This window comes from Lampris incognitus, chromosome 16 (genome assembly GCF_029633865.1).
Source record: "Lampris incognitus isolate fLamInc1 chromosome 16, fLamInc1.hap2, whole genome shotgun sequence".
In the NCBI taxonomy this organism is placed as follows: domain Eukaryota; kingdom Metazoa; phylum Chordata; class Actinopteri; order Lampriformes; family Lampridae; genus Lampris; species Lampris incognitus.
The window spans coordinates 29411164-29434198 of NC_079226.1; the positions used below are offsets into that span (position 1 = coordinate 29411164).

General features: G+C 45.6%; 1 protein-coding gene across 4 annotated transcripts in view; it reads right to left on the reverse strand.

Moving 5' to 3' along the window:
• Positions 1 to 5209: 5209 nt before the first annotated feature.
• keap1a (kelch-like ECH-associated protein 1a) overlaps positions 5210 to 23035 on the reverse strand; it is a 31076-nt gene continuing 13250 nt past the window's right edge. For all 4 annotated transcript variants that reach the window (XM_056295614.1, XM_056295611.1, XM_056295613.1 and 1 more), the window contains 10 exons: positions 22834 to 23033; positions 22259 to 22415; positions 18804 to 18896; positions 17169 to 17315; positions 16943 to 17052; positions 16089 to 16218; positions 11113 to 11309; positions 8797 to 9002; positions 8461 to 8637; positions 5210 to 6385 (listed from right to left, as the gene is read on the reverse strand). In XM_056295614.1, the coding sequence (XP_056151589.1) occupies positions 6171 to 6385; positions 8461 to 8637; positions 8797 to 9002; positions 11113 to 11309; positions 16089 to 16218; positions 16943 to 17052; positions 17169 to 17315; positions 18804 to 18896; positions 22259 to 22415; positions 22834 to 23033 (1632 nt within the window). In that variant the 3' untranslated portion in view covers positions 5210 to 6170. The remainder of the gene's footprint in view (positions 6386 to 8460; positions 8638 to 8796; positions 9003 to 11112; positions 11310 to 16088; positions 16219 to 16942; positions 17053 to 17168; positions 17316 to 18803; positions 18897 to 22258; positions 22416 to 22833; positions 23034 to 23035) is intronic.

Sequence of the window (23035 nt, forward strand, 5' to 3'; positions counted from 1 at the left end):
CAGCTGCTTCATGACCCAAAAAACTGTCAGTCTTTCCCTGGAATAAATTGTGGAATATACCATCTCTGGGAACAAGGGGGTGGCGGATGGACGGCGACGGGGCTGCGTTCCCGCAGAGTGATAGCTCGACTGCGCACATCTGCGTGAACGTCGCGAATTTGATCGCGGCTCGATGAGCTACGTAACGGCGTTGTCTAATTTCCCGGCACCGTGAATAACAACCCTAGCCTAACCGTGGGTCCCCCCCCGTGTTTCAGCGTCGTGTTTCTGGAGGACCCATAGTAGAATCAATTCAGCGAGAGGGGAGCTTGAAACCGTCCACTCATGCCTCGCTCCGAGTTTTGAGAGAAGCGGAGCCGAGCAGACTCACCCCGGCTCTACTACAGGCACGCCGCCGCCGCCGCCGCCGCCACTGCCGCCGCCTCTCGTTGTTCACCAGGCTGCGGGGATATCTGACCAAAAAAGTCTCAATGATATTCGTGTTAATAAATGAAGTGTGCTTCCAAAACAAACAAAAAAATAACATCTCGCAACACTTCCAGGGTTTAGGTGTCGACCGATTCCCGCACAAATCGATCGTACGCCGCTTGTTAGACGAGTCTACTTTTAAACGTCAGTTAGACAAAAGCGCATTGGTAATGAGGCGCCCTTAAAGACGGCGGCGCTAAAGATAAGCATCATGTTCCGCCGCTGAGCGCAGACACGAGCCCTGCGTTACTTGTATGCTCTGTGTGTGTGTGCGTGCGTGCGTGGGTGCGCGGGAGCGAAAGGTCTCGCGTCCAACTTATCGATAATATGCATTTTGATATTTGGGGGGGGGGGTCGTGAAACTGTTTTGCATTCAAGGTAACTTTCAGATCAAAAAGTTAAATGGGTATCTATGGAAAGACTGTTCTAGTCTATTAAGATGATCTAAAACTACACTACTACACTATACTGTACTATACGAGATCTATACTTTTCTATATCATCCTATACTAGTCTATATTAGAGCTATACTGTAGTAGTCCATGCGAGATCTATACTAGTCTAGACTATACTATCCATCCATTATCCAAACCACTTATCCTGCTCTCAGGGTCGCGGGGATGCTGGAGCCTATCCCAGCAGCCATTGGGCGGCAGGCGGGGAGACACCCCGGACAGGCCGCCAGGCCATCACAGCGCACAGTGTCTGGCAGTAGAGGCATGGTGGACTTCTACTGTCAAGAACACATTCTTTGGCTCCTTCTCTTTCAGGATCCTGACATAAACTCCCCCATGGTCTTGGCAGCTCTTACAATGTGTCGCAAGATTCTCTTAGCATATACTCAGATTCATCAATACCAGCCTCACTAGCCACACTTAGCAGGTACCGAGACAACCAGCCCTCTTCTGGGGTGTTCCTGTGCAGCTTTCCTGGGTTGAGTGTCTGGTGTTAGGCCAGCACAGCCCTTGAGCATGGCCTTTTTGCTGCCAGGGCTAAGGGTTCAGTTCCAGCTGGAGTCCTCTCACGCTGTATTGTGATGCAGTCTGTAAAGTAATTTGTGTCCTAGGACCAGCAGAGCACTATAGAAATTCAATGCATGCTACTGGCTCTGCTAGGCCAGGGTTGCTTTTTGGGGGGGGGGGTATAAGTAGTTGTTGAGAGAGGGGAGGATGTGTCTGAGGTCAGATTTAAACCTCCAGTCCTCCTGTCACGGGTATATTTGTGTTCACACCACTCAAATATTGAAGTTGGGTGTACAAGTCTTTTTGTTGTTGTTGCAACTCTTTAAACTGCATTGCTGTTCTGTTACTATTTCCTGCAATAAAGGTGGAACAAATAGTATCCTCAACACTTGAAGAAACTCTCACACAGGGCACCTAACCTCAAACTGCTTCAGTGGAGTTTCTCAGCACTTTACAGATGACTGTGTGTGTGTGTGTGTGTGTGTGTGTGTGTGTGTGTGTGTGTGTGTGTGTGTGTGTGTGTGTGTGTGTGTGTGTGTGTGTGTGTGTGAGTGAGTGAGTGTGAACTGCGTAGTGCCCTGGGGTGTAAATACGCCCATTTACACCAATGAAAGCCGTGGCTGAAAAAAGAGCTTGCATTCTCAGCAAACATCCCCCTGGTAAAATAAAGGGACGCACAGTCATGACGTCAGCATTACAGATGTTGTGTAAAATCCTGGATCAGATCTGATCTGAGAGGGAAGCCTCTTACCTGCTCTCTCTGTAGGAAGGAAGACACCTGGCGCAGGTGGGCGATCAACTAATTTGTATAAGGGTTTTTATACTGTAGCGATTTCGGGGTGGGGGTGGGGGCGCGAACCCGGGTCTCCCGCACCACGGGCGGCTACGCTAACCAGTCGACTAAAAGGCCCGACCCGTTAGCCAAGGCCTAGCGAGTCTCTATATCCGTGATCGTTACACTGCCCTCCTCCTTCCGGAAGCGCGCCCTCGCCCTTCAGCGTATCAGCTCCCTCACGCATCTGGGCGCACGCGCTTCCGACGGCCTCACGGTGTCACCATCCCACTTCTGGCACCAATGTAGCGAATTCGGGAGGGGGGGCAGGGGGGCAGCCGGGAATATTACAATATCCCAAAATCCACTGCATAGAGCGTACAGCGTTTTACTATGGTAACGTACATTAATATGAGCGCGTCCTGTGTAAGTTATGTGACTACAATAAACCGGCGTCGTGGAAAGTATGCGTGCATAGATAGATAGGCACGCTACGGTGTGGATCCGTGTGCACAACATGTGTGTGCGCACCCGGATGTGCTTTTACTTTTGTGTGCGTCTTGCATGTTTGTGTGCGTCTCGCATGTTTGTGTGTGCCTACACGCATTTGTTGAGGGCGGGTGTTTCCATGCCACCAGCCCACCCACCAATGTCACCTTCATGGGTGGCTCCATCGTCGGAGCATCCTTCAGAATGTAACAGATTAGCTTTGCAGGCAGGGATGTTGATGAGGTCATCACTTCCCAAGGTTACACCTACACGCGTTCAGCTACAGGCCCACTGCCATTAAACACCCCTCCTCTTTCAGGTCCTATACAGGCTGCACTCCACCTCTTGCCTGCGTGCACATCTGAGCAAGGCCCCAATAAGCCGGTGCACGACTGCACGAGCCCTAGTGTAACGTTCCGTCATAGGACCACATGCAAACGTTCTCATGCCATTTTTTTTTAATTTTTATTTTTGCACCGAGCGGAAAAGGACAGGAAAGGCATGCGGAGCGCAGTTGACGTTGCTCCCCAACAAGCTGATGTGGTTTCCGAGACAGAGCCACTTATGCGATTGAAAAATCATTGTTTATCCCCTGCCGATATCGGGTTACTTGGCCAATTTTCTCTCAACGCCGTGATGGTTGCGGAATGTGAAAAACCCGGAGGTCCACTCGGGACAGTGGCTCTCCACCACGTGCCACGGAGAGCCGTATATGTATGGATGTATACATGGATGTATGGATGGATGTATGGATGTATGTACATGTCACTTCCAGCCAAGCACCACAGCAGCTGATTTCACTTAGCAATCCCCCTCTCTTGGGCTGAAGGTGTGCTTACAAACGAATCCAGCTGATGTAAGTGTTTTGTTGAAATAATAAACCGGCATGTTCCGGGTCCTCAGCTGCACATGTTCGAAGACCCACTGTTCCACTCGTGCAGCGGTGGCAACCCCCCGCGTTGCCTATATCCCGCATTAATAGCAAAGCGTTTCCTTGGGGTTGAAGCAACAGATGAGCAGCAGTGCATTTAAGAAGTGTATAAAAGAGAAGATGGACGTGGCGTCATTTGCATGTATACCAATGTGTTTTTTTTAATCCCCTTTGATACTGCACGTATAGAGCATATTGCCCGACTCTGCAGCGCTACCTCTCTCTCTGTGCACCCCTTGGGAGACAATGAAGACATTGAGGCAAATCTGTTCCCACAGCCTGTGAATAAGAGACAGACAGCTTTGTTTAGCATGAGCACGCGTGTACGTGCGAGCCCCTGATAAACCAACAAATGCACACGTGTATAGACGCAGTTATTGCTCTGCGTGTGTGCGCGTGTGCGTGCGTGCGAGTTGCTTGCATCATGGGTTTACCACGTGAGTCACTTGCGCTCGCATAGGGCTTTAAGTGGCGAGTAAAAGCCCACCACACCTTCCTCTGCCTCCGCCACATCACTCCCGAGGCCTCGGCACACAGCCCCGCTTCTTCCTCCTCCGTCGCTCCTCCAACCTCTACCTCACCGCCCAACAGGTTGCACCGTAAATAATGGATAGTATGGACAAAGGAGCTTGCGCATCCACGACGCTGAAATTTTGAGAGGGCCGTTATCACCTGCCGTTTGTGCAAAAAAAAAAAATAATATCACGCGAGGTATTACACCTGGAAAATAATAATAATAATAAAATAACCTTCCTGCCTCTTCATCATGCGGTCTCCAACTTCTCCGTCGGATAGCGAGAGATGATGAGATGACCGCAGCAGCAGCATCTGAATGATAGCTCTGTCCTGAATCGTCTTCTTTGGTGGCCTGCTGGGATAATTGCAGGTGAGCGGTGGAAGGGACAGACGGAGGCAGTCTAGAGAGATGAGTGAACGCGTAACTGACGTCTGCTGGCGATGACTAACGCCGTGATGACTCTGCTACCCCCCCCCCCCACACACACACACAACCCCCCCCTCTCTGTTGTAGGGGACAGCTAGAAGAAAAGACAGGTTGCTTTCAGTGGCTTGCTATTTCTTGGGGGGCGGGGGGAGTGGGGTGTGGGGGGGGGGGCTCTCATTATTCTCACTTACCCGGGAAATAAATGTAGCCAGGACTGCATTCTTTATCCACACGGTGTGCATATTAATGTTCAAAACAGCTGCTGAGCCAGCTGTTAACTCCCTTATTTAGATGTACCACTCAGGTATGTGGAAGAGAGGTTGGTGGTGGGGGGGGGCGGTGTGGAGGTGGAGGTGAGAGGGGTGCATTTGTATGTCAAAGTGTGAGGAGGTGTTGAACTAACCGTTCCTGTTTTCCTGTTTCAATGCATCAGGATCTTAGCGGTTTCTGTGGGGCTTCTTTCTTTTTCAAATCAGAAAAGGGGGGGGGGGGAGAGGGGGGTAAACCCGGTGCATTTTGAAACGTCGGGATCTCGCTGTTTCTTGAAATATTCTACCATCTAGTGGCAGCGGAAGTGCTGTTACACATCTGAGCTATGCAGTTTACGGATGCGCCTCCATAACCGAGATGATACGGGGTTGTTGTAGTTGTCTTTATTTACATCAGTGCAATTGAGAAAACCGAGTTTCCGGTGAGGAACAGACCACGGGGGGGCAAAGATGGACCACTCTTCTTGCACACATTTCACCAGCATACGTCACCTACAGTGGAACGTATACGGTACATATATAAAGTAGCAAAGGTCAAATAATAATAATACAAATAAAACCCCAAACCCCCACCAGTTTTCATTCAAACCAGGGTTGTTTGCCCCCCCCCCCCAAAAAAAGAAAAGGAAATGTTGTCCAGTGCCATGACAGAAAGAGAGAGAGAGCGAGAGCGCAAGAGAGAGGGAGGGGGGAGAGAGCGAGAGAGAGAGCGTGAGAGAGAGCGAGGAAGGGGGAGAGAGTGAGAGAGAAAGAGAGAGAGAGAGCGAGTGCAAGAGAGAGGGAGGGGGGAGAGAGCAAGAGAGAAAGAGAGAGAGGGAGAGAGAGAGCGTGAGAGAGGGGGAGGGAGGGGGAGAGAGCGAGAGCGGGACCCGCAGGTAAAGATAGAAAAAAAAAGAAAGAATAAGCGAACGAATGCATGACTGAAAAACGACAAGGGAGATGGACACCAGCAATAACGAGTATTGATACTCAGCAGCAATATGTGAGACGACGTGCTTACTCACTGCAGCACCTTGGTCACTCCGAGGTCACTTGGTATGTGGTTAGTTTCTCTGGTTTGCTTGATCGTGTCCCCCTCTTACAAACTGCACATGATCTCCTAGCATACATAGAGTCTTCCTCTGCAACATTTCCATAGAAACCGTGGGCCTACAAGCATAGCTTCACTTGAATTACACTACAGTGGCAGTGGCTGGGGGACACAATAGGAGTCTTGTTTCCTTTTAAACGTTTGATGGAATTCGGTCCATCTTAAAAGGAAGCACCCTCTGTCAGGTGGAAGAAAAAAAATAACGCTTGGAGCTTCTTCACTAGTGGTCGTTCTCTTTCTTTTTCCTCATCTCTTGAGTCCATGTTCCTTTCTACTCTCCACCTCCTCCTCCTCCTCCTCCTCCTCTTCTTGTTCTGGCAGGTTTCCAGGGCAGGGCTCCATGGTAACGGCGATGCCCATGCCGCTGCGTCCGACGGGCATGTCAGTGACGTACGTCCACTCGTTGCTCTCGATGCAGTAACACTCCACACTGGACAGGAAGCCATGCTGGTTAAACCCCCCTGCACAGACAAACACACACATATTTCAGGATTTCTTAATGTAAACAAGCTAGGTGCATAAAGATGGTGGCTTACTAGTCTTGGTCCTCATAGCCAGTTTGCCGCTGATATACAGGGTTCTCATTCTTGTTGGGAAATGATTTTCCAAGACTTCTCTCTAGGACGTTTTCCATGACTTGTGCTTTGATATACGTGACACAGCCCTTGTCAACTGAAACTCATATGATTCAATAGTAACTATCCGTGGAAGCCTCGCTATAACCCCTGTGGCTGGATGGACAGACTGCCTGACTGACACACACACACACACACACACACACACAATTCCTCAAAGAATTATCATTTGATTTAATGCGTTGTACTGAAATATCCCCTTTGCAACACCATATTTCTCACTAAGTCGGGAGCGAAGACTTTGAACTTGGCATATGGTCATGCGGCTGCAATGAGTGTTGTAACGTTTAACCCCACCGGATACCCAAACTCTAACGGTCTCTAAATGGATTGTATAACTTTTTACTGGCCACTCGACAAGCCTGCAAAACCTCAAGCACTGACGTGCAATCTCAGCAGCTAAAAAAATACGGCAAAATTATTTACAACTTTACAATCATCCATGACTGCAATAATATTCCGAGGACATTTGATCAACTGCTTCATTTTCCAGGTGTTTTTCATGACTGGAAAACAAGGCAATAAATTTCCAGGCTTTCCAGGATACATGGAAACCCTGGTAAAACAAACCCTCTCCATGTTTTGATAGATTCAACTGGCTTCTAGTCCCTGTTACCAAACACGAATAACCAGAATAAAGAACCAGCTGGGGTTGTTCTGTTGTGAGGAAATCGGTCGCTATAAAAGCATCAAGGGACAAATACTTTATGTGAAACCCTAACTAATGAGTAACACGTTCACTTGAGGAGGTGAGGAATGAAGAAGTCTTCAGTCAAAACGGTATAAACATCTCAATATTTTGTCAGCTTTGTGGTTGTATTGTTAATGGTATTGCAATATGCTTTCGATTTGGAGGAACTGACCATGCCCATTAACGCCAGCGATGCGATTACCGTATTTCCCAGACTACAAGTCGCACCAGAGTACAAGTCGCACTCGGCAAAAAAACCCAAAACAAAACAACCCATTGTTGCGAGGAAAACCCCCCATAAATAAGTCGCTTTGGTGTATCTGGGTTTACACGGCGGTACAGAATTTTCATTTGAGTCACAAGTTAAACAGTGCCATCTAGTGGCCTTGGTTGAAATGCAGCGTATTTGTCCGACAAAATTACGTCGTATAAATCGCTTCGGAATATAAGTCGCAGGACCCGCCTGACAAGTAAAAAAAAAAAACAACCGCAACTTATAGTCCGGGTAATACGGTAGTTTCATTTTCAGCTCCTGTAGAACACTGCTTAATAAAGTCAGTGGGTGTTGACAATAGATGCAGAGGATGTCTTCATTATCAAAATCAATGTCAGTTGAACATTTGATAAGAATTAAACGCTGTGCCAAAAGAGTGGCAGCGGGCATCTACGTGAAGAAAGTAACACAAGGGCGGGATATGTCCGTCCAGATTTGGTTAACACCAATCAGAGCACTGTACTAGTAGTTTCTCGTATCAGTTAAACTAGAACAATCCTGCCCTACACTCTAAAGCACATGCTTATAGTATATGAACCATTTGCATTACCAAACCAATTATATCAAACTGGAAGGGTTTCTTCTTCAAGGACACAGGTCATTCTTTACATATTCAATGTTGTTAGTGCATCTAGACTGAATTCATTAATACATAGAACATTATGAGGCATAAGCTTTGTCACTGTCTGTCTCCGGGATGATTTATGACAGGGGTTGTTAAACGTTTCTAGCCAGGATATTGGACCCAGGCTAATGGAAACTCATTATCACTCACGGATCCATCAGCAGGAGACCTGCTACCCATTTCCTGTCTGGTGGTTCCTGACAGGTGAGTTGAAATTTCATGATTTTTCAGATGACAGAATAAAACATGGATTACTCCTGAAAGTTTTAAAATCAATTTGTTCACGCCGTTCGGTGAGTGATGGGACTGACCCAGTACGAAAATGCGTCCCTGGTAGAGCGTGACTCCATGTGCGCTGCGGCAGTGCTGCATGGAGGCCATGGGCTCCCAAAGGTCCCTCACTACACTGTAGCGCTCCATGGAGCATTGCTGTGTCCGCCCATCATAGCCTCCTATGGCATACAAGTATGAGTCCACGCACACCAAGCCTGCAATCATAGATAGAGAAGAATCATATCTGCACAATGAAAGAGGACAAACAGATCAGACCTAACATACACTGGAAAACCCTTGCAATGTGAGACAAAAGCAAACACCCACATAGATATAAACACGGCAAAACACACACAAGACTCACACAAACTTACCGAGACCACTCCGTACAGAGTTCATGGGTGCCAGTTGGTGCCAGGTGTTGGTATCAGGCTGGTACTTTTCAGCAGTGTTCCAGCGATTCTGCCCGTCATAACCCCCCACTACATACAAAGCACCCCCGCATGCCGCCACCCCAGCACCCAGTCGAGCCACAGACATAGGGCATACAAAGGACCAGCAATTGGACTCCTGATCCCACCTGCCAAATGAAAGCACAACCTTACAGTAATTCGAGTCTTAATCTGTTACACGGTGTAAATTATGTCAGACCATGGTCAGTCAAAATAATTTGGCAGCCCAGATAACCTTCACAGTCAAAATGAAACGGACTTAGTCAGAGAGGTGAGGTTTCAAGCAGCAATATTCTCCATCTACTTCAGCCAGCCAACTTTAAGTGGATTAGGTTAAGCTAGCAAGCATGTTTGGCATCTATTGACAGGCTTTATTTGAAGCCAAGGAGATTGTAACCACCACGCAGGAGACAGCTAGAGAAAGAAGTGTATTGAATTTAGCGTCCGTGTGAAGTTTCCAAAGAGGTATTGATTAACATGCTTTATCCATGGCCATGCCGTCTCTGAAGCTGTTGCAGGAAAGAGACTTGCAATTCAATGCTTTAAGATGTGAAAATTTGCCTTTCTAACTGTAAAATAGACATGTTTTGACTGTCATAAATTTCCAAATAAATTCCCTCTGATATATTCTAGTGACCATTGCACTTTACTGTCTCTTATTTTGCCTGTATATCATCAATCCTTGTGTATATAGCTGAAGATTGTTGTGTTGCTATTCTATGTTAAGTACACTGAGAGCTGCGAAATTGTAGTCAAATTCCATGTGTGTGCAAACCTACATGGCCAATAAACACGATTCTGCTTCTGATTCTGATAAGCTGCAGTGCAATATACAATAACAAAATGACTGGACTTCAGGAGGGGTATAGAAGTCAATTAACTATTGAGAGATTTGGGGATTAATCCCTAGCACTGTAAGGCAGGTGACACTGCCTTTTGACATTGACCTAAAAATGTGTCCAGGGTTGTGTGTGCACATCTAGGAGGAAATACACAGCTAAATTCTTGGTACCCTGGTGTAAATTAGCAAAAAAAAAAAAGAAGAAAAAAAAGATGTTATTCCTAATTTAGCACAGTTAAAGCTATTGCTGCTGCTGTCATTTTATGTATATATATATATATATATATATATATATATATATATACACCCCCCCTTTTTTTCTCCCCAGTTGTATCCGACCAATTACCCCACTCTTCTGAGCCGTCCCGGTTGCTGCTCCACTCCCTCTGCCAATCTGGGGAGGGCTGCAGACTACCACATGTCTCCTCCGATACATGTGGAGTCACCAGCTGCTTCTTTTCACCTGACAGTGAGGAGTTTCACCAGGGGGACGTAGCACATGGAAGGATCACACTATTCCCCCCAGTCCCCCCCCAAACAGGCGCCCCGACTGACCAGAGTAGGCGCTAGTTCAGTGACCAGGACACATACCCGCATCTGGCCTCCAACCCACAGACACGGCCAATCGTGTCTGTAGGGACGCCCGAGCAAGCCAGAGGTAACACGGGGTTTCGAACCGGCGATCCCCGTGTTGGTGGGCAACAGAATAGACCGCTACGCCACCCAGACACCCCTGCTGTCATTATATTTGACAGGTTTAGGTAGCTGAGAAGAACTGTAAAGGAGTGTCTGTCTGGTGAGGTGTAATGATCTTCTGGTGACTAATATTAATTTCAAAACTTACTTTGAAACTCTAGACAAGGCATTCAAAGTCCCTACTCAAAGAACACGCTTATGGGAAAAAGAAGCATACAAATACAGTGTTGTCCAAAGAGACGTTCATTCCCATGAATTCCACTATAATCATTAATTCTCAAACCGGTTTATTGATCAGGAAACAGCATGACAAGGGAGAACATTCACTTCCTGGTAGCTGCTGAGTAGCAGCAGCAGAGAACTGCAGAGCATTCTCAGTAGGACATTCCTGGGAAGTGTGTCTCGACACGTCGTGAATGTGTGCATCGGCATCTAATTCGGCTGAGAGGAATACCTGCAGCCCATTTCTGAGTGCTCTCCAAGTTGACGGCACCGTTTCATTTTTTTTCTTCCTCTCTTACAATATATCACATCTTAGGTCGTTTGTGTGTGTGTGGCTGAGAATGTGTCATTGAGTAAATTTACATTCCCTGCTTCCTCGTTGCATTCCGTATGTCAATAAAAAGAATGTGACTTTAAGTGTCTGGTTAAAACAGGGCCTCAACAAAGAAACAGCTGAGTGAATCTCTGAAATCTCTCACCTCTCCACGGAGTTGTGATGTGTGGAGCCCTGGGAGCCCCCAACGGCATAGATGCTGCCATCCACCACGCCCACCCCGACCCTGTTCCTGGGAATGTTGAGGGACGCGTGCTGACTCCACTGGTTGGTCATAGGGTTGTAACAGCACAGGGCGCTGGACTCGGTGTTGTGCTGGAGCGACAGGTTCCTCCCTCCGACCTGGAGGTCACAAAAAGGAGGATTACAGTAGAAATGACTGGGCCAAGGAGATCGTTTTTTACTTTCTGTGTTTTCAAAAATGGGTCTATTTTATGCAACGATAAACGAGGTGAATTGTGACAACTGAGGGTTTCCTGATAAAGACTCAAATTCCGGGTAAAATTTCATTGACAGCTCGGTAAACACATAGCAAGAATATGGCCTGGTGGGACGTGAAACATAAAAACATAAGGACATAAAAACAATGGTTTACAAATGACAAATCTAAAGTGTCTATCAGTATCTAGGATAGATACTGTGTACCTGTACCTGATAATATTGAAATATCTACCTAATTTGGCAAATGAGTAATGATTTAAGTAATTATAAGCATCTATCTAAACAGTGTAAACAGGAAAAACGAACAATCTGAATGATGAAAAAAATGCTGATAAGTTGTTTTGTAATCAAATGTTTTATTTGCTGTTTGCCACACAGCAGATGCCCTAAACAGCCTTTTTGTTTTTTAACAATAATCCCAAAAAATCTTCTTCCTCTTTTGGCTGCTCCTGTTAGGGGTCGCCACAGCAGATCATCTGTTTCCATCTCTTTCTGTCCGCCGGATCTTCCTCTGTCACACCAACCACCCGCATGTCCTCCCTCACCACACTCATAAACCTCCTCTTTGGCCTTCGTCTTTTTCTCTTGCCTGGCAGGTCCATCTTCAGCATCCTTCTCCCAATATACCCACCATCTCTCCTCCACACATGTCCAAACCATTTCAATCTTGCCTCTCTTGCTTTGTCTCCAAACTGTCCAACCTGAGCTGTCCTTCTAATATACTCGTTCCTAATCCTGTCCTTCTTCATCACTCCCAAAGATACCAACACAATACCACATCTCCTCTCTCGGCACCCTGTCATATGCTTTCTCTAAATCCACAAAGACACAATGTAACTCCTTCTGGCCTTCTCTACACTTCTCCATCGACATTCTCAAAGCAAACATCGCATCCGTAGTGCTCTTTCGTGTCATGAAACCATATTGCTGCTCGCTGATCATCACCTCTCCTCTTAACCTAGCTTCTGTACAACAATCTCACAGAGTAAATACATAAATTACCAATGAGCTGTCTCAACCCTCCTACCACCAATAACATAGCAATATAACTCCTTCGTGGATCTAGGGAAGGCAGGTAATTACTTGTCCATTGCACTGCACAATAGTAGATACCCAAAGCTCAGCGTTTTTGGTTTTTATTTTTCAAAGCCATCCAGCATGCCGGATTTCGCCACAAGAGGACACTGTGACATAACCTCACATGAACAGGAACAACTTTTGGATTCATGGAAACATATAATCTGGGTGAAAATCAGTTTAAACCGATCTGCTCCTTTTAAAAAATCTGGGAATTTTTTGGGGAAAATCGGTAAAAACCAAAAACGCCGAGCCTTGTAGATACCCCAGAAGTAGACGTTTTGTGCCTCTACAATATGCAATTGACATGACAAGATATGCTGAAATGCAATGCACACGTGATGGTTTTTAAACATTTTCTCACAGTTACGATGCCAAAAGTAAAACCTAAATGCACACGCAATTGTTTTACTTATCAATATCACCAGCACTATTAACTTGTTTTTTTTTTTTTTTACTTAAAACAGGGTGATAATGCTTTTCCAAAAACAAAATGTCATTTTCCTGCAACTTTCAAATCCAAGCCAAATCTCTGAATGACATCCACATAGATATTTATTTTTGCTTCCCTGAAGCTGTAAAAGTGATAAAATTCATTAAGCCCAGTTTACACGGTATTCTGACATGATGTAAAGCGATTGACTTTGGTGATAAGGAAGGGGTTGGATTAGGAAGTGTCCTGCACAAAAAGCAAAACATCGTCAGCGTAGAAGGTGATACGGTGTGTGACAATTTAACTATGAGCTGTTCCAAAAGGTAGCTACTGAGGCATGCTGGTGACCAGTTACAAACTCAAACTGGGATTCACAGTGGGGAAATGATCGCTTAAAAGGGACAACTATATGTATTACTTCCTCATGTTCAGCTTGAGGGCCCTGGGGCAAAGAATGTCTTATGGGCCCCTACCAACACAACCAACTATCCAGCCTTTGTATGGCAGAGAGAGACTGACAAAAAGGCATGAGAGTATTTAGTAGCTCCGGTCAGGCCCTCTTATAGGATTTTGTAGAAGTGACAGATTTATTCAGTGAAGGTTAGAGTAAAAGGGGCATGCATCTGAAGAGCAGCTGGCGTAGCCTATTAACAAATATATGAAAGAAAATATGACCTGGCAAGCATCCCAGAATACACCATGACATTACTTAATCAATTATTTAATCAAACTACCACAAAACATCTGACGCATGGCGAACTTGGGAGTCTTTGGGGCCACGGGGTAGTTGTCCTCTGCCTTTCTGGCCCACTGCACAGCATACTGGAAAGTTGACTGTAGAAATTGTATATTAACCATTTTCTTGTCCTTATGTTTGGGTGACTTCAGTCTCACGGTGTTTTCAGAGCCAGTTTCAACTAGTTTACTGATAAGAGAACTCTTTGACCTCTTCTGCTCGCTTATAAAAACTTGCTCAGCCTATTTTTTGTTGTTGTTGTATCATTTAAGAGAGCAACAGGTGGTTAGCAAAGAAGTTTTTGTCTTTGATAAGGTCCCCCCCAAATGTATCAAGTCAACTACCCCACTCTTCCGAGCCATCCCGGTCGCTGCTCCACCCCCTCTGCCCATCCGGGGAGGGCTGCAGACTACCACATGCCTCCTCCGATACATGTGGAGTCGCCAGCCGCTGCTTTTCACCTGCCTGTGAGGAGTTTTGCCGGGGGGACGTAGCACGTGGGAGGATCATGCTATTCCCACCAGTTCCCCCTCCCTCCCGAACAGATGCCCTGACCAACCACAGGAGGCACTAGTGCAATGACCAGGACACTTACCCACATCCGGCTTGCCACCCGCAGACACAGCTAACTGTGTCTGTAGGGACATCCGATCAACCCAGAGGCAACACGGGGATTCGAACCGGGATCCCCGTATTGGTAGGCAACGGAACTGACCGCTATGCTACCCGGATGATGATAAGGTTTTTCTAATGTGGAACGCAACAGCTGTGTACTGTTTGACAAATGTATCTTATCCATGTCCTCTATATGTATTGTTTATACAATATTAAAACTAGAATTCAAAACCTCTCTGTGAGATGAGCTCAACAGAAAAGTTACAGCCCATCTCCACCACTCAGGATTGTGCCAAATGTGTCTGGCTGTACAGGGCTGAGCCCAATAAAGCCCATTTGATGCTCAATGTGTTTCCATTCCAGGAGTCATTGCCATGCTGTCGCCATAGCAACAGACCTCTGCTGACCATTATGCTACCACTAATCGTTATATCTAATGACAACTAATATTAGTTAGTGCTTGAACATCCTCATAAGTCCAATGACTCATTTTAATTATGCATTTGTGTCAATTTATCAAATATCTACTAAAAAATTAGAAGTTCAGCTGATGTTTTGTTTTTTCATTACTTGCATCAACTTCCAGTGACATCATCCACCAGACCAGCTATGAGCGAGATATCATTCAGCGGTCTTAATGGGGCCAGCACCACTGTTCGCTGCTGGCTCCCAGAACCAAGCAGGCTGGGTAATGGAAATGAATGAGGACTTTTCTGCAGTGGAGAAACCTAATTAAACATTGATCACTTGTGTGTGTTCATTTGGTATACTGCACGGATAAATATTCTTATATAACCACAGCTGAAGCTGAGTGAAGACTGTGTTTTCTTCCATATCGGGCAGCGGTCATGGAAAGTTTCATCAATGATGTGGCCATTAATTAACATGAAATCAGTGGTGTGTTGTGACTCAGCAAATACAGCAAAACCCACTCAAATTCAACCTCATGTGCAGGTGCTGAGATGAAATGAGAAAATGTTGAATAAATAGAGGGAGAAGGTAATTGTATACTAAAGGCAGGAATATAATTATCCATGGTCTGAAAAATGCAACGTCCAAATGAAAATGCAATAGCCATGCCATCACTTCACTACATTTGACATAGGTTTCAAATTGTTGTGCAAGATGTACACATTAGGTACTGTGTCTTTGTGGGCCTTTGCAAGTCAAACTTCCTTCAAGGTGATAAATTAAATAGATTTATTCATTCACTATTCAATATTTTCATTTTGGAAAATAATTGTGACTTTAAACCCGTCAGTCAAAAGTAGAGGTGACTCCATTCATCCATCCATTATCCAAGCCGCTTATCCGAATTTGGGTCACGGGATGCTGGAGCCTCTCCCAGCAGTCATTGGGCGGCAGGCAGGGAGACACCCTAGACAGGCCGCCAGGCCATCACAGGACCCACACATTCACACCTAGGGGCAATTTAGTAAGGCCAATTCACCTTACCTACATGTCTTTGGACTGTAAGGGGGAAACCGGAGCACCTGGAAGACACCCACGCAGACACAGGGAGAACATGCAAACTCCACACAGAGGACGACCTGGGACAACCCCCAAGGTTGGACAACCCCGGTGACTGCGCCACCATGCCGCATAGAGGTGACTCTTTCCTCGAAAACTCTACGATTTTGTAAAGCAAACATCAGAAGAAGATAATATAGAGGTGGGCTTTGCTTTTGTGTCAGCAATTTTTGTAAGAGGAGAAGTCAATACTATCAAACTCTTGTGATCTCATTTCTAAACATCTGTCAGAAAATATCATATACAGCTGAAGATTTTCCATTGAAACTATTCTGGCTGGCCTACCTACCGTGTAGAGGAGTCCAAAAAGTACACAGGCCCCAAGGCCACTGCAAGGAGCCCCCATGTCTGCCAGTTTCAGCCAGGTATTCTTCCTGGGGTCATAGGCCTCCATGTTGGCAAGTGAATGCTGCCGGTACCTGGACCAATTAAAACAAAAGGGTCAAAGGGTAGCATACAAATCATTACATGACAGTATGTATAACTAATGCTTGTTCGCGGTGGTGTTTGGAACATGCCTGAGATATTCAATCAAACTTCTGTCATGCCCACAGACGGGGCCCTTTGAAACATAATTTTTCCTTCTTTTCATTCATTATCCAAGCCACTTAACTAAATTCGGACCACGGGATCCTGGAGCCTATCCCAGCAGTCATTGGGTGGCAGGAGGGGAGACGTCCTGGACAGGCCACCAGTCCATCACAGGGCCCACACATTCACACCTAGGGACAATTGAGCATGGCCGATTCACCTGACCTACATGTCTTTGGATTGTGGGAGGAAACCGGAGCACCCGGAGAAAACCCATGCAGACACGGGGAGAACATGCAAACTCCACACAGAGGATGACCCCCAAGGTTGGACAACCCCGGGGTTCGAACCCAGGACCTTCTTGCTGCGAGGCAACCGCGCTAACCACTGCACCACCCCTTCTTTTCATGTAGTGACTTAAATGATTCCATAGCCTACTTTGGCTCCCAACCAACAGTTTAAGAAATACTGATATGCAGATATAGTATAGACCATATTGTAGATATCAACCATGTTTACCCTGGGGCTTTAGGGGTATGAGTAAAGATATGATTGACAATAAAAAACAGGAACTGAAGACATTGTGTAATACAGGGATATGCCGTTATGTACCCGCCAGCCACATAGATGAGTTGCATTCCGCGTTGTGGTGCAGGAGGGAGGGGTATCTTCAGTATCATCTCTTGGAAGATCTTAGACAGGAAGTCCTTGCAGGAGTTGGCCTAGAGGCAGCGCAATTAGTCAAGTGAGTGAAGGAGTGTCAGAATCATCCATTTTGTGTATATCTCAGTTTCTAAATGATAGGCTTTTTCGGGAAACTGGTAAGGGTGCAGAGTACCTTGCTGAGAATAGGGCAGGAAAGGAGCTGATTCTTCAGAAACTTAGGGGGCAGGGCGTAGATACGGACAGCATTCAGCAGAGCATGTAAATACTGGGCTCGGCCTTCCACATCCCAGCGAACCCAGTCTGTACAGGCCTTATATACCTGGAGGGGATCATTTAGAAATAATAATATGATGCTATACCACTTATCTAGTCCATTTGTCCAAAAGTACACTAGTCTGAAAACTATTAGTACAAAATGGGCTAAAAAACACAATATGGAAAACGCCAGACACTGACACTACGGACTTTACTGGAAAGTTCATTATACAATGCTTTTCTTCTCCAAGAAGTTAAAAGAATCGTTAAGAGTTATTTGCAAACACTTTTTGACCAAACAATGCTAACATACTTGATATTTTGCTTATGTTCGTATACAAAGGGACTCACAAAGTGTACAACAATACAAGATGAGACTATGCCTCATTATTATGAATCAGACAGTAAAATAATTGTAAATACATACTGTAGATATTAGACAGTATTTACAGAGGGCTTACAAAATAATCAGACAGCTGATTAATAGTCTGATACTGTCACAACAGATGTAACATGCTTTAGATCAGTGGTTCTCAACCTTTTTGGGGTCCTGGACCCCCTGCGTATTTTTGATCTACCCTGAGGACCCCTCCACCTGATCTTGGGGGAGGGGGGTTGCAATTTGATAGAAACAGTAGAAACTGCATTTTAAATTGCATTATAGCATTTATTCACTCTTTGGGGCAAAAATAAGCTTTCAGTTGTAACTTAGATATAGTTAACTAAACAGAATTCTTATGCAGTAACTTTCAGATATATGTAACAAAACATGTATTCAGTAACTTTCAGATATATGTAACAACAGAATTTTTATGCAGTAACTTTTAACAATGCAAACGGGAGCGAGATCTCTTATTAAAATACAATAAATTACACTTGTGGAACAGATGTAATTAGAGAAAAAAGTCCTGTTACCCTTTATAGTTTAGGTAGATAAAGGTCTCAGTCACATTTGAGTAAAATAATCCTATTTCTATAAATGTCATAGGATCTTTTTTTTAAAGATATTTTATTTTCACGGACCCCTTGCAATTACACCACGGACCACTAGGGGTCCGCGGACCCCCGGTTGAGAAACACTGCTTTAGATGGAGGCATCTCACTTCTCTTCTCTCTTAAAACACACGTTTTAAGAGAGAAGAGAAAGCCATTTTATTTTGTCATTGTATTCTTACAACAAATTGTATTCTTACAATGAATTGGTTCTCTGCATTTAACCCATCCTATTGTATAGGAGCAGTGGGCAGCTGTAGCGCCCGGGGACCAACTCCAGTTCTTCTTTCCATTGCCTCGCTCAGGGGCACAGACAGGAGTATTAACCCTAACACGCATGTCTTTTTGATGGTGGGGGGGGGGACCGGAGCACCCGAAGGAAACCCACGCAGACACAGGGAGAACATGCAAACTCCACACAAAAAGGACCTGGGACGGCCTGGAGTTTGAACCCAGGACCTTCTTGCTGTGAGGCAATAGTGCTAGACACCGGGCCACCATAATGCCTGAAGAAGAAGCGACTTAAAAGAAGGTTTTTAAAAATGATCAGGCTACAAACCTCAGACTCACAGAGCACCTTGAGACTGTCCTGGCTGATAAGCTCCAGCAGCTGGCAGTGAGACAGGCTGAAGAATTCATCCACCTTGGTCACCTGTGATCCGGGAAATGCCACAATAAGAAAATATGAACAGTTCATTTGAAATGTGGGCACAATGTTGAACATTCACGCTGAATGTTTTTTTACACGTGCCCCATTTTCCTCATTGTTGTCTAAGGAGAACAGATGCTCAGTACTCTTCAATGATTGAACTTATTGGGAATTTCTAAAGATTGCATTTTTTTTTGTGCGTGGGTTGGTTGTGTGTGTTTGTTACTGACTGAAATGGAGAGAAAGGTAAAGCGAATTAGGACATTTAAGGGCAAATAGGAAAGTCTTAATGCCACCAGTTCAAACTTTCTCATAATAACGATTAACAAACGGGTAAGGATTCACTTGTCTTAATCTTGGTGTCTGCCTGTGCGAGTGGATGACGTCTGATGTCTTACACAAAGGGGACGGCCAAGCCTCGGTGATTTAAATTCTCAGGGCTTCGAGGTGAAGACTTTGTTTTTGTGGTCTGATGCTAAATTAGGGGTGTTTTAGCGCTGCTGCTGTTGGCGCCCTGCCTGTCTGGGTCACGGGCTCAGGTGGAGCCCCCGAGTGAGGGCAACGTTGAAGAACAGCCGTCCTCAGATGCCTACATCTTCGCTGGGCTGACAGCACTGAGAGACATGGTGGTGGAGCTGAAAGTGGAGCTGACGTCACCGGGAGATGGAAAGTAAAATAAAGGATCAGAAAAAAAAAACAATTAAGGACCTGGAAGCACAGCTGGAAGTGAGCTTTACAGAACTGTTGTTCTTCAAGGACAAGGTTGCGGACTTGGGAAAAGAGCCTGAAGGTAAGAAAGAGCAATGCTGAGAAATATGGTGGAAACAAACATTTTGAATTAATTAATTTTATGTTCTTTTGGAAAGAAAAACTCCAATGAAATCTGCTCGAGTCTCAGCTGCTCGTAAACAAAGTTACACTTTTGTTCTTTTGTAATTTCAGGGCCAAAAAACCCAGTTGTCTACCACAGGGGGACAATTAACTGCCAGTGTAAGCAGGCTTGAGGAAAATAATTAAAAATTGGCACATTTTATTTTTTGGATTTTTTCCCCCTTTTTCTCCCCACTCTTCTCTGCCGTCCCGGTCGCTGCTCCACCTCCTCTGCCAATCCGGGGAGGGCTGCAGACTACCACACGCTTCCTCCAATACATGTGGAGTCATCAGCCTCTTCTTTTCACCTGACAGTGAGGAGTTTCGCCAGGGGGACGTAGCACATGGGAGGATCACGCTATTCCCCCCAGTTCCTCCTCCCCCCTGAACAGGCGCCCCGATCAACCAGAGGAGGCATTAGTGCAGCGACAAGGACACATACCCACACCCGGCTTCCCACTCGCAGACACAGCCGATTGCGTCTGTAGGGACGCCTGACCAAGCCAGAGGTAACATGGGGATTTGAACCGGCGATCCCCATGTTGGTGGGCAACGGAACAGACTGCCCCGCCACCTGGATGCCCCTAAAAATAGGCACATTTTAAAACAAGATATTTTGTTGGGGCTTGGATTTCTGAAAAAAAGAACAAAAAATAATTCCCTCTAATGCTCAATATCACAGATGGACCCAAAGTGGCCTTCACTGAGAGCCACGAAACCGGAGTCAAATTGCATGTATGTGCAAACTTACATAGCTAATAAACATGATTCTGATTCTGATTCTCTGCATAATTGGCCGGGCGAGTGGGGCTGTGCAGTGCTGAAACTATAGTGAACTATTCATATACCTTTACCAACACTGGCAATGCTTACAGTCCTCAGACAGGTAAAGAACAATCAACGATGTGTGTGACATAAGTGCATGTGTGTCTTTGTGCATGAATATATTTGTGTGTGTGTGGGGGGGGCAAAGCAAAAGACAGAGACTATAACTTAAGTATGAACAATGGAATTTCTCAGCCCCTCTCTTATGTTAATTTGTACCACAATTCAGGTGTCTTCACAGCACCTGTCAAAGGTGTCTACCTTCTCAGAGTTATTGCCATGGATGACAGGAAAAGTTCCCACATGGGTTTGAGCTTGTACACGACGAACAAGAGAATCCTTTACAAATATACCTGCAACCACTGGGATGCAGTGTGGGGAGATGGCGGTGCGAACTCACGTTTGCAGCGGCTTCACCCAGTACCGACTATGAAGTGTCTTTGTCCATGTCTAAGTTTGTGTCATCGTGTGAAGTTTTTATTTTGATCTTTGATTCTTTTTTTTTTAAATGGCTGGGAGAGCTGGCGTTGGATTGGCTGAGAGAGCTTGTGTGCTGCGTCCTGTGGGCCTAGGGACCATGGCCCTGCTCGGAGCTGCACCCAAGAGGAAACACCGAGGCGGTCTGGCAGCGGCCTTGCCTAGCATTGCCTGTGCAGTGTTTTTATCTGCGTTTGTGTCGTGCGGGGGAGGTGTGTCGAAGGTGTCTGGCTGGGAGAGCTAGCGTTGGATCGGCTGAGGGAGTCTGGTCTGCTGCTTCCGGTGGGCCCAAGGTCCACAGCCTTGCCTGGAGCTGTGTCCGAAGAGGAAGCACTGTGGGCGGTCTGACAGGATGCGGAAGCAGGGCAGGCTAAGCTAACTGCTAGCCCATGCAGACTGGCAGTTCCAACAGTCATTCTGACTGGCTTTCATTCTCTGGACAGTGGAATGTTTGGACTGTGTTGCACTGAATGGACTGTGTTGTTAACTCTGTGTTTTTTTCCCTTTGTTCTCTCTGTTTTTGTGTTTTTGGAAATTATGTTTTTATCTTTTGTGTTGGACTGCTGTAGGCTGGGCGAAGCGAAATTTTGTTTCTTTTGTGTATGCAAAAGAATGACAATAAATTGCTCCTGATTGTTCCTGATGACTATGAGCACATTTCCAATTCAGTTATCCTGGAGCTGTCAAAGGGGGACTTGGTGTATATGTGTCTCCCCCCAAGAAAATCACTTTATGATTCTAACACCACTAAGTACAACATTTGGACAGGGCCATTAGTGGTGTACACGTATGCATGAGAACAGACAATGACTCACAGACACACCGTCATGCTATTCTGTTCTCATGCATATGTGTCACTTTCTCTCTCTGTCTGTCTTTCTCGATCACTTACATGTTCGACTTGGAGCTGAGGGCTTCTGTTTGTAAAGCCCTCATTTACCTTGCTGAATACACACATCACACTGAATGCTTGATGTATGTATGTCTATATATACTAAATTGTTAAACGACATGTGTCGAAAAAAAGGCCCTGCAGACATTTTTTCGATTCGACTTCATTTCACGTCAAAACCTACATTGTTATTTTAGGTGCCGTCATTAAAAAGTAAACCCAAAACTATGATTTCTTTTCAGTAGTGTGTATGCGTATGCAATGTTTGCATGCTGAAGTGCATACTCTCCACGTACACTACCTCGTTGAAATGTGTATTGATGTACTCTCTGCTCTGCTGGTAAAGCTCTGTGCAGCCAAGCTCTTCAGCGAAGCGGGCAATACCAATTACATTAGCCGGCTCCAGGTGTTTGGTTAGGAAATCACAACACGCCTTTGCCACATCTTCCATCTGGAACCTGGTGGAACAGGATAGAAAACTAGGAGTGAGTAGCAACAATATCCATTTCCTTTCAACCAAAATCTACCACTTCACTTTGTTACTTTTTACTTCCATTAAAACCCTTTTGTTTAAAAGGCCAACTACTGAGTGTACCAGGAGGAGGGGAAGAAGAGAGAGCAAAGAAAGACACAGAATGAAAATGTAGCATGCCAGATGGACAGCTTGAGTCATTTCAAAATGTCCAAAAAGAACAAACATCAAATGGCCCCTGTAATGATTAACATATTTGTGCAGTTGTCTGAGTGCATGCATGCACAAGTGTATAAAAAGAGGAAGATGAACCTCAAATAGCTGGTATCTAAGGACCAAAATGGGAGGTTATGCAACATCTACTCCCTCTCTTACACTATGTGACACGGATTTAACACTCTTACCTCCTAGCAGCCAGAAGAACATGAAGCACACACTTCTCTCCCACTGTAATGCGGGAGGTGTAAGCAAAGTCAATAAGCCTTTCCACCACCAGGGGACAGACATCAGGTAGTGTGATCTCTGAGGCATGGCACTCTTTAAAGCTGCTGGTGAACATGGCCCTGAAGTAGGGGCTACAGGAGGCCAGTACCACTTTATGCACCT